Raw genomic sequence first — 12,416 nt, 5'->3', positions numbered from 1 at the left:
TGCACGACTGCGAAAAACAAGGGTTACGGTTACGTATTTGTTCTTCCCGCTATTCAACAGAATTTGCTAGACAGCAATCCAGAAAGTCGTTTGAAAAAAGCTTGATCACTCTGTCTGCCTCCCGTCACTGATTTCTCCCTTATAAAGTTTCGCGAGTTTATTTCATGCAACACAAGCATGAAGCATGAGGGGGAGCTGAGGAAAGAAGAGGCAATGCACGCACCAGGGATGCACGACAAACGCACGAGTGGCTGGGTTGCACGCGCTATGAACGGCTGCTCTAATTTACTGTCCACACCTCAGGCCAGTATCGTTATACCAGTTTCACCAACACCGTTATTTGAAAAAATGTTAGCAGCATTTTACACCTTAATCTTTCTTGGCAAAATCGTGGACAATAATACACGAAGGTCTACATCATCACGCGCACAAATATAAAGCTGCAAAATAAGACAAAGGCCTTGTCTGATACATATGCCATGTACACAAAGCTTCAAGCATAGGCTAGACTCTAGAGCTTTTTATTTTGTGGATTTCACCTTGTACAACATATACCTTCCTGCCTTTTTCCTTACCCCTGCAGTGTCAGGTTCATGGTCTATGGAATGAGCACCATAGTGGCGCTATGGCGAAAGTCCAAGCAAAATGGATTATACTTAAAATACCAATATATTTATAATTCAACGTGATAGATTAAAACCTAACAGCATATTGTTATCTAAGAAAGATTGTGACTTTTTGTTGCAGATGTCAATATTAATTCAGATAATTAAATCTTCCTTCTGCACATTGCTCAATGTACTAGGTAAAGAGTGAGTTACACTTCATTTTCCATTCCAGTAAGTGTACAGGCATAATTTGCACTATGACTTCTTTTGGGAGTTAAATATTACAACAACAACAAAAACTGAATCAATAACCACATTTTCGGGTGCACATGGATAAAAACAAGTCAGTAAAATACATGACTGGAGCTCGCTAACTGATGCAGTTATTTCCGTATGCTCTCTCACACACTCACTTAAAGACAAAATCCATCAAACCAAAAACACAAACATCAAAATATGGAGATTTTAAACGTTTCTTTTCAGCCTTTTTTCACCACCTCAAACATCAGTCACAACTTTGTAACACAAAAGTCTCCAAATCAAGACAAGTTATAAAGCAGCATCCCTGCAGTGGGCAGTACTCAAGCACTCGTTGCACTGGACTACATAAATCATGGGCATTGACCACTGGTAGGAACGGTGTTATCTCTTGCGCTGAAAGCACCACCTGTAGGATGCTGCAGCTTCCTTTGTTTCTGCTGCCACGAGTTTCTTTTTGGATGTTTTATCCTGCAGACAATGGATCCCATAGAAATGCATAAAATTTACCAACTTTGCAATAATTCTCTAATGTCAACAAGCAGCTTAACATTAGAAGTGAAATGCATACTGCCGCAAGCATGATGTCTGTCTTTTACTATGACCTTTTCTCCCATTTCTGCGAATCGGCAAATTAGTAATCCAAGAGACGTAACTCGAGCATGACATGGAAAAGCAGACAATCAGTAGTTACTTCCCTTATAAATAATATCGGCACGATGGTTAAAATTAAAACACACTAAGCTGTGGGATAGATTAGAAAAAAATATATGATAGAGAAAATCCATTATTTTATCTTATTTTGTCTAAAAATGTTAATTCTATGCTAGAAATAATGAGCTGCTGTCTCATTTTCACTAAAAATAAAGAATATAAAAAAATGTATTAGTATGAAATCATGTAAATGACAGTTCGTTTATTTAACTCAACAAAATTAAAATACATGTGCCACTCAAAACCTGTAAATACAATTGAAATAACAATACTGCGCGCTAAATATGTGCACAACACATTCAAGACAATGGTGATCTTTGATACTGTCAGTCACAAATATCAATGAACCCCACATTTCCTCTCTCCCTTTTACTTTATGGGGTCGGCTGCTTATAGATAGCATTAGTTGCTGGGTGGGCATAAAACACCAATATTCTCCCCCTCACACACATGACTTTTTCGTACCTTCCCCCAACTCCCATTCCCTTTACAAACTATACAAAGTTTTGATTGTTACCTTTGTAAGATGAATATTCATCTCCAGCTTCTGCGAAATGATGGTCAGTTCACGAAGGCGCTCGTACCTCTTGGCTAGCTGGCTATACACTTTTTCCATTTCCTGTTGAGATAGACGCAAACTTTGCTTTGACTAAGCCATACATTTCACAATGCTTTAATATTTCGGCATATCTTGTTTGTGGGCAGCAGCATGTAAATGCTTTATTACGGAATAGCTGAATGCAATAGAAAACAGAAACATTTCTCATTTTCGTAAATCCGGAGTGCTGGCATCCCAAATTTTCCTTATCTTTCGGTTGCACTTTTTTTGCGTCTTCGTGTGTCTCTTAGCTAAGCTTCCATCCGCATTTTACATCCTTTGCTTTCTCTCAATCATGCACACAAGCGGTTGCGTTCGCGCGCGTGCACACCCACCCACTACTAAGACTTTCCTGTTATTGATTTTGCTCTCAGCAGCTCCAGACACGCTGTCTCCAAGACCCAGGACACAGTTTGAAAGCTTCACACATCATGTGTGGAAAGCAAGTGTCCGCATTCACTGCTGCAACTCCCCCCAACTCCGCCCTACCTCCATCCCGCCCCCTCCCACACACACTCTAGGAGCTGAATGGTGAGGGAAGAGGGCAGGGCCACGTTAGCAACAATTAGCTCCCCAACCAAGCAAGACAAACTCCGGTGTGTTGGAGGTTTCAGGCAGGCGTCTGCAGCTTCCTCTGCGTCAAGTAAAGGGTAATGAGCAGGGTAACGTGATAAACACAGCCCCGGACATCTTCTTTCTTGTGCCAATTGCTTGCCACCTGCTCCTCTTGACTGCCGAGGTCAGGAGCGGCCCCGAAACCCAAGTATGCAGCGGTGCACCACTTCAATTCTGTTTTCAATGCGGCAAGAGAACAAATTGGTCCAAATCTAGATTATCCATTGGTGGGGAAACTCCTTTCAGCCATGAGCATTTACTGCTGACAGCATCATCCCAAAAGGGCATGCTTGAAAATTATCTTCTTCATTTATTTCACTGTTGTATCGCACCAAAAGGGTGAAATGTGTGTGGACGTGGATGGGGGGAGCGGGAAAGGTAGCAGGTGGGGAAAGTGAGCTAAAGACTACTTTCCGAGACTGTCAACTGAATGCTATAAGTTAAGATCATCTCTTAACCTTTTGAAATCGCTGGGGAGTAAGGTGTTAGAGACCTCACTTTTCCAGGGGCCAGCTTTACGTGACGGCGGTGCAGTAGGCCTTATTTGCTCACATGAACAAAACAGCCAAACCATTAAGATGTACCATATTTTTAATAACACCTGAAGTATCCTTCATTTTGATATCTTTAGAATTTGCATGAAAAATTACTGTCCTGAAAGTCTATGATATTTTTTCTTTCTTTCTCTCCTCCCCTTGCCTCTATCTTCTATCTCTCTGTCCTTACATTATTTAATCAAGTAGTCTAAGACCATGAAAGATGAGGAACACAGACAATGGACCACACAGAAACATGTTGAAGAACAGGCAAAGCAAGCATCACACCCGCTAGCGAGCCATCTCTCTGGCCTCTGCAAATTGCATCATGGCCACTTCGCAAGGACCTGCCTTAATTGCCTTCCCCAAGTTAATAGAAAAGAAGGGATCAATAGATCAATTGTCACAACACTGCTTTTCTGCCTGCTTTCAAACAGCACTGTGCATAAACAAACCTGATTTGACCCCCAAGGCCTCAAATGCATGGGACCAGAGAAAGTGACAGTCTGCCATTAGATAGCTAGAACTCAAGTATGTAGATTCTGCAGTCTCAAACCATCATGCAGTTTCTTTTGATCAGGCAAGTGGTGAAATATAATCAAATATTACACCCAGCTATTGTTTGTCGTACAATAGCACAATCTTGTAACTTATTTATCAGCATAATTTCAGATTTAATAACAGGTTTGATGTTAGCATCTGAAGAAATATTTCCTTTAGAAGACCAATGAATTATCTTCTTGGAGAACAGACCGAAACAGATCATATAAACAAAAATGATTGATGTGGATGGTTTCTGGCTGAATATCTCAAAATGAAACAAGAGTAGTATGTACCTGATAGTCTACTTTAAAGGCCAGACAATAATGCTTAATGCACTGCACACAAAAGACTACAAATGATCTGATGGTCAATCATACAAGAAATACTAACATCCCCAAACACATGACATCATGACAAGCACGAAGTGCACCTATAGCTAAGGGTGACTACAAGTCATTGTCTTTTTTTCCTCTCCATGCTGTGTGGTAACAGGTATTAGAACATAACAGTGTACGGCAGTCTTACTCTATGCAATACTTCACAATAAAATGACCAAATGTCGTCTAAATTGTTTCATATCTATTATGCTATACTGTCACATGACAACAAAAATTTTGCTGTGCACTTCGTGCTATGTGCACAGAATGTCAGTACAGCAATAGTTTAACAGTTAGCATTGAGCAGTGTTGATAAAACACAAGCATTTTAACACATCTATACAAAATATTTTAAAAGCCTATAACTGTTTTCCTACTGTGAGAAATCTCATATTCACTGAACTTGTTAACTGAAGGAAAGGTCTACCTTAAAATCTGGAAATAAGTAGAAACAACAGTTATTTTTATAAACTTATTTTTGGTAAAACAGTATGTTTAGTGTACAAAAATTTGTTGCAACTTGGAAACTATTTTTTAATGTTTTACCACACATTATTCCACTAATAAAATTGTTTCCCTTTTAGAAAAGTAAATATGACTGCTGTTGTGTCCAAATGCTGCAGACATACACAATCATTTAAAAATGGTGTTTGCAAACATTATATTACACAGTTATAGGCTCAATTAGTTATCTAGAGGTTTAGTGTCCACCGGCTTTATCAGTATTGCCATATCTGGCTTTTTCATGTCTTAGATTTAGCTTGTTGTTGCCTCGTATATTCCTTGCAGTATCACCAGCACAGACTCTGAGATCACCTTTCTTAGCCAGCAATTGCAGGTTTGTTTGTTTGTGTTTTACACCATGGCAACAACTATGGCTATATCACGGCAAACCAACAGTTGCACAAGTAGCTGAATCTTCATGAAAGAGGTCTTAGGGCAATGTGACCTTATCAAGGATTTTAGACATACATCACTGAGCGCACCAGCCCTTTGAGCAGTGTGTGTTAGCACTGTCCAAATTAGGAATATCCCGGCTTGTGTCTTATCTAGAAAAGAGTGGGAATCTGCACGTAAAAATTTTCCCAAATCCTGAAAATGCTTTCCTTTGAAAGGTGAATCAACGCTCATTCTATGATATGACCTTTTATTTCAAAAGACTAAATCAGTTGCCATGGCCCAGAGAAGCTGGGCTTGTTTACATGCAGAATCCAACCTGTTACCCTACTTATTATGTAGCAGCTAAAATCCCACATTCTTGGACTCAAGAGTAAGCACACCCCATCATGTTATCATCTCAGAATTTTTAGGAGCCTATTTTTTTTTTGTGCTAACTTTCTCTCATGCATGATAAATAAGGTGGAGACTGTGATGAAAATTTGCTTACAGAAGCGAAGAAAATATCAGCATAATGTGAAGTCATATAATGAATCAGAGGAAAGATATTTTACTTTTCTGAAAATTCTATAAATGAAATCCATGTTAAAAAAAAACCTGTTACTAACCTCCTGGACCTCTGGTGGAGCATTACGTATGACTGTTGCTCTAGAAGCGGCATTCCTAGCACATTCTGAGACTGCAAACCAGTCATATGGTCCAGTGATGTTTTGAATCAATGTCTAGTCTTGTTATGATGGCATTTAGGATATAATAAACCACATAACCCTAAGCTTTATTTAATAGTATAAAAGTACTTGTATTAAACAGAAGCATCAATATATAACCTGCATAAAACCTGTTCTTATATATCAGTTCAGAAATTAATCTAAAAAAGATCTGTTTTCAGGCAGTTACAGTGTTCCTTTATATATATAGTAAAAACCAAAACACTGACAGTTAAAAAAAAAATTATGAAAGTTTTTAAAGCTAGTCCGATGGGTGTGATTTTCAAATACATCTCAACCTACCTTCTTTTTCTGTGTCTACAAAGATGGTGTGCTTATTTTGTTTAAATTCAGGATCCAACAACTGAAGAGAACTTTTTAACTTCTCAATTTTCTGAAATAAAAAAAATTAAGAAAACTCACCTGATATTTTTCTTTTAAAAAAAAAGTTTCCACCACCAACACTGTTAGACCAGTTTGCTTTAGAATGCTCTCTTCAAACTATTCTTAAAGGTATGCCAACTAAAAAAATAAATAAATAAATTTTCCATTTTAGTGCTGGTTACTAATAAAATAGTACAGTACTTTCACATCTTCTATTGAAAGAGCCAAGGAAAGATTTAGTAAACCACTAAAATCTACAACTGAAAAATGACAAAACTTGTCAACTTTAATCCAATATGGTAGAGTTCTTAATATGAGCAGTAAAATATTGGATAGACAAAAATTACCTTGAGTTCCACTGTCCGCTTCCACTGTACATACCGCAGATCTTCTCTTTCCATAAGCAGCTGCTGTTCTTCAGTTGTTGTCTCCTCTTTTTCTTTTCTTTTTTTATGTACTCCATCCTACATTGTGGGTGACCAAAATAAATATAATAAGAGAATCCGTATCAAATAGTAAGCATAATTTATCGACATAGAAACAATCACCTAAAGTCAGGTTAGCGGATCAAGCTAGAGATTTAACTTTTTAGAGGAGGAACACATAATCAAAACAATTCCTACATATGTCAGTATCTCACACGTATGCACGTTACAATATCACTAACACTAAAGAATAAACAGCTATGATTTAACAGTGATTTCTTTCCATCGCATTCTTCCATAGCACTTACTTTGTACAGCAAAAATTAAAACATAAGCTCCTACTGATAGGGAAAGTGTGCCATAACTTTTAGCAACATTAGTACGTACAACTTTTTGAGTTGACACCATGTTAAAGTAGAACTCATCTGGATTTCTGCTTTCAGCCTTTTTCTTCAAAGCTTTGAGGGTATCTCTTTTTTTCTGGAAATCCCTGGTCACAAAATATTAAAGAGTAAAATAGATAATCAAAGTCACAGCTGTTTGAACAGAATATAAATGTTTTAACACCTTCCCAACATGTAACCACTTGTATATGTACGTCCTTAATATGCTAGGTGTTAGGTGTGAGATATTTGGTGATCAAGTGTTCCAACAGTTCATATAATAAAAAGACACCAGGTAAAAAGGTGAAACTTCTTTCAGATGATAGAGCAATTATTCTTCTTCTACCCTTCCTTGACCATTAATTACCATAATAAAAGCTAGCTTTACATTTGAAAACCAACATAAATTCTACATGGTATTGCATTGTGTACAGCTGTGTGAATTACCAATTTCAATATGGATTTATGCAATGAACCCATTTGATGACAAGATGTGAGTAAATATAATTCAACAGTGATAGTTGTATCTCAAATAATATCTAATGACTGCTTCCTTTTTGGTTATTAATATAGTAAGATATCTCTTTGTTTGCATCATTCCATATTTACTTTAATAAAGACACTCACACACAATAAACTTAAACTGTTTATAATGCATACTCACACTCCTAAGGGGCATGCTCTTAGCGCTTAAATTATCAAAACAAGGAGACATGGGCAACAAAATTAGCCTATCATGGATTTGAATTTATGTAATATTTCTGAACAGACTGCAAAAAATGAAACTATCCCATTTATGTATACAAAAAAGGGAAAGCTTAGGAGATGAGAAACTGCTACAGGGAATGAGTTAATAATAATACCTAGCAGTTTAAGCAAAGCGTATGTCTCTGCAACAAATGGTTACTAAATTACATCCCAAGAATAGTGATGTTCAATTATATGCTATAATCTACTGTTTAGTATTCAATATTTTCTTACTCTGCTCTGGCTTTGTAATCCTTCTTTTTTTCTAAAGGTCCTAGATGGGCTCTTGCTTCAGGCTGAAAACAAAAGGGCGCATTCTATTATCATATTTAAAGATTTAATGAAGAAAAAAATGACATTATTAACCAAATGATAACAGTATCGTAGAAATAAACTATAAAGAGTAGTACGCATGGTTTGCTGGATCTGTAAGTGTAAAAAAAGGACATTCCTCTAGTGCTGTATTTCTGTCAAGTACTTTTATATCAATGTTTGAGTATTCTGATATATTTTTGAAGTGCTGGAAGTAATTGTGCACGAGTGTTCCCCGTACCCCTTGCGTGTGTTTAAGGAAGGCGAGAAGAATATACTTTGTTTTAACGTGGATATAGATGCTAACATGATTTTGTTGGGTTTTTTATTTTCGTACGTGCTGCTAATACGGCAAGAGAGAAGAGTAGATGCTTCTCGACTACTGAGAACTGTTTGTGTTGAAGGAGAGTGTTGTTAATCATCCTTTAGACACGTTTTGGCATCTTCTGGTCACTGTGGATTGATAAAAAAGATAGCATATGAAACTATACTTACTTGTGATCGCTCTCTGTGAACCTTTTGGTTCGATTTTAAAGCCTTTTTGAATGAACCCGACATCGTGCTTGTTCGCGTAAACGCTGCTGGTACTATTCGCTGTTTCTCACAGAGAAGATTACAGTAAGGGCGATAACTCCCTCTCTTCTCTTGGAAGCAGTTGCTCACCCGCTGATTGCCTGGCTTTGCCGTAAGAGATAATTTCAAGAAAATATTAATATTGAGCAATCATGGACACCTTGATAGATGAAATTGACAAAAATATTGTCACAAATGGAAAGTACAAAATAAATAGATCTAGAACCTTAACCAACAGGTGGAGTTAGGGACAGAGTATGATCGTTAAAAATACATTCCGAGTGCCAGTCTACATGCTGATCACTAATATTGTCATTATTGTGTAAAATATATTTCCTCGCTTGTTCCTTCTGTGCTTATAATATGGGAAGGTCTTCACTTTAGTTTCCCACGAACATTTTGCCTGTAGTTTCCCTCTCTCTTTTTTTCTTTTCTATTTGTTTCGATCTTCTTTTTACATTCGATCCCGACTCTATTCGCGGTCCTTTCATCCTCTCCTCCTTCTCCTAGCAGCATCTCCTTTCACAACTGCATGCTTTCGTTCGTTTTATTTTCCCTCGCCTGTTCCACCAGCATTCTGTTTTCCCCCAAAACGTTGTTCCTTCCTGTGATTTGTTTTTAGCTTAATTATGCCAGAGATCGTTACTTGGTCGGTCATAATTTTAACCCTTTTGCCGCCTCTCGGCTATAAATGGCCGGCCAGCGGTCTTTTCAGAGGTCCGTCGAGGAACTCGGCATCGAATGCGTGAAACCACAGATTTGTAGTGCAGGCTGTGGAATAGCACACCCCACTCCCTCAACTACCCCACATCTTGAGTTTCGCGCATGCGCACCGGTGAGTCGGGGAGTGTTTGTGCCTTAACTTCACGCTTCACGTGCGATGAAGATGTTTCGCCAAATTAACTCCCCTAATAAATCATCGCCTCCTGATAACAAAAGAGCTCCTAAAACAGACGGAACTCGCCGAAAAGAAGAAAAAAAGCTGTTCATTAATCTTGCCCACTTCTTTACTAGGACAGTTTCGGTCCTGAGATGAAATGGTTTCGGCAGCCAATTCATGGTCCCCCCTCTCCCCCCTTTTTTGTTTTGGATTCTTCGTCTTTTTTTGGTTAGGTTGAGGGTTCTTTTGTTTCCACATTTTAAATTTTAGTAACAACCAGCATTTCTATCTTCAATAATAATAGTGATCAATGGGAGTGAGTGTGTAATAATACTAACTAACCCTGAGCTGAGGTACATGAATAATAATAGCAGTGAGTGTCTAATATATTTTCATGTGTCTAATAATATTAGTGAGTACATGTATCCTAATGACTGGATAAAGATCAGTTCAGGATACTATTACCCCACATTTGAGTGAATATTACTTCTGGAAATACATGCCTATAGACATAACCATGTACAGAGAAAGGTCAACAACATAGAATCGCATTGTGTTGTGTTGGCTTGTTTGTACTGCTTTGTTTTGCTCCTGATGCACACACCAGCGAATGCCTCGTTCAACACCTTCAACTCGTGAGATCAGCCATTCTAAATACTTGTATTTTTATAATTATTATTTCAGTCTTTTTAGCCGCGAAGGACTGAAATTAGATTGTTGATTGTAGCAAGTTTATATTCTTTTATAGTCTGTGTTGATGTTTTGTGTCGTGTTCTAATGTTACTGTCAGCAGACACAACAATTTCCTGAAAAGAATTGATGAATAAGTGTTGTATTTCGCCTTTAAATGAACGATCTTTTTCTACCTCGACAAGAAACACCACTCCAAACAATAGCGAAGGAAAAAGAAAAGGGCAATCCTATCCATGATGATGATGATGATGATGATGATTACTATGATTATTATTATTATTAATTAGGCTCAAGACATTCTGGTAAATTATTTTCCTAGCTACCAAAAGGTAGGCGTGATCCATATGAGCCTGTACACATGTACATATCTTAACAATAGGTATTATTGTTTCTTGGTATTTTTAACATACATCTTCCTCTCTTTCATTTATTTACTTTTCATTATTTATTGGGTGCTTCAAAGTTTGACATTTATGAAGACATGAACAAGTCCCTTCGTCAGGATATACATCACAAGAACGACACCCGTCACAAAACTAGCGGTCTCTAGTCACAAGGCTGTTGTTTCTACATCTGTACCCGCCTCACCTATAGCCGCCCAGATCCGTCCCCTGCCCAACATCTTCACCCAGCAAAGTCGACGAATTCCCTCGACTGCCGCCAAGTCTCGGCGGAAGGAAAGTCCCTGCAGTAGATAGCGACGACAGAAAACAATCGTTCCGCTTCATTAGGCAGCCGGCCGTGGCGGCCTGCCTCTCGAGTCGTTTCCTATCACTGTTATTTGATTTGCAATAATAACGGTTACCCCGCCCTTCGCTTCCGGAGCCGCGGAGAGGGGAATTGGGAACCGTCGGTGAACAAGTGATGCGATACGGGAACCTGCGCTGCCTAGAAGAAGTCCGAAGACTTGGAAGCCATTTCTGAATTCTTATGGAACCTTCAGGCTAGAATTGGCTGCCAAGCACCCAGGCAGCCTGGGTCGGGTCTGTTTTTTCCCTTGGAGGGATTGGTTAGTTGAAATATACGTGGTTTGACACTCTTCCAGTAGTTTTATGATCGAAGGACTAGAAGAGGTCTGAACTTGTTTACGTGGTAAGCAGTGAGAAAGGGAATTGTATAGATAGTCACAAAGAAACAACCCCTTAATTTGAGAAGGTGGTAAGCTTTGTTCACCATGCATGCACGTGTGTGTGTGTCCTAGCTGACATGCTCCAGCTTCATGATGATGAAATCGCAGGAGGCCATAAACATCTGGTTGACGAGTCAAACTCTGTCATGTAGTCTGTGAGAGGCTTAGAAAAGAATGGCTGAGCATTCCTGATAGTCGCGAACCAGTCTATGCTTTGGGTGTCGAGTTCAAGAAAAACTTCAAAAACTTGTGATGCATTTCAGTCTCATCAAATCTGCTTCCTCCTGCTTCTGGTACAGGTGACATTGTGGATCCATCATACGATAGCCAATTCAACTCGAGAGGTTTATTTTATTTTGCTAATTTAAGCCAGACAAAGAGTAATTTAATCACAAAATCAGCAAACGGCTTCAACTGTAAATGTGTGCATGTAGTAAAGTTGATTAGTCTTTGCATTAAAAAGTCAAGTTTGGTTTTGTTGCAAAAGCTATCCTTCGCCTTCAGCATTGGCTTACATTGTTTCCAAACTTCGTTTCCATTACCAGCTATATTTAAATGCTTGAAAATCATATTCATTCATGATTTCATATTTTTTCTCCTCTCAAAATTTACGATGTCGCAGGTAGCGCCCCCTAAAAGTTGCGGTGGGCTGAATCATACCTGCTGCGTGGGCGCAGGCAGTCCGTTCTCGCCTTCTCCCTCTAACCATCGCGGCTTCTTGAACAGAAGATGGCTTGCCTGCCCATAGGTGCCACCTCTAATGCGTGTCCTCCGTTATCTGGGCGGGAGGCTGATTGGGACTGCCGATGCTTCGCTGCACAAAGCGAATAGAAATGTCTTCCGCCCCATGAAACATGTCAGGGAAATATGGCCGCTAGAATTCAACGCTTTCTGCCTGTCTTGCGAGATTCCTGACGCCAGCGATCGTCCCACCCCCTACTTCCCTCCCCCTTTTGAGAATCGGCTGCTTCCTACTTACCGTTGTTTGCTTCTGACGAGGGGGACAACATGTGCGAATCAATACAAATGAAAGGGCG

The 12,416-nt window shown here is 38.9% G+C and overlaps 1 protein-coding gene across 1 annotated transcript; it reads right to left on the bottom strand.

The window, feature by feature from the left end:
* Positions 1-505: 505 nt before the first annotated feature.
* Positions 506-8,750, bottom strand: LOC112567054 (probable U3 small nucleolar RNA-associated protein 11). The gene is made up of 8 exons (XM_025243550.1): positions 8,600-8,750; positions 8,027-8,088; positions 7,050-7,152; positions 6,585-6,701; positions 6,157-6,247; positions 5,755-5,825; positions 2,098-2,199; positions 506-1,337 (listed from the first exon to the last, which is right to left on the bottom strand). Exons 1-8 carry the CDS (start codon positions 8,660-8,662, stop codon positions 1,251-1,253), a joined length of 696 nt encoding a protein of 231 aa, XP_025099335.1. The 5' UTR covers positions 8,663-8,750; the 3' UTR covers positions 506-1,250.
* Between the last annotated feature and the right edge of the window lie 3,666 nt (positions 8,751-12,416).

Source organism: Pomacea canaliculata, linkage group LG6 (assembly GCF_003073045.1).
Source record: "Pomacea canaliculata isolate SZHN2017 linkage group LG6, ASM307304v1, whole genome shotgun sequence".
NCBI classification, from domain to species: Eukaryota; Metazoa; Mollusca; class Gastropoda; order Architaenioglossa; family Ampullariidae; genus Pomacea; species Pomacea canaliculata.
This window is presented reverse-complemented; position numbering and strand designations above follow the sequence as displayed.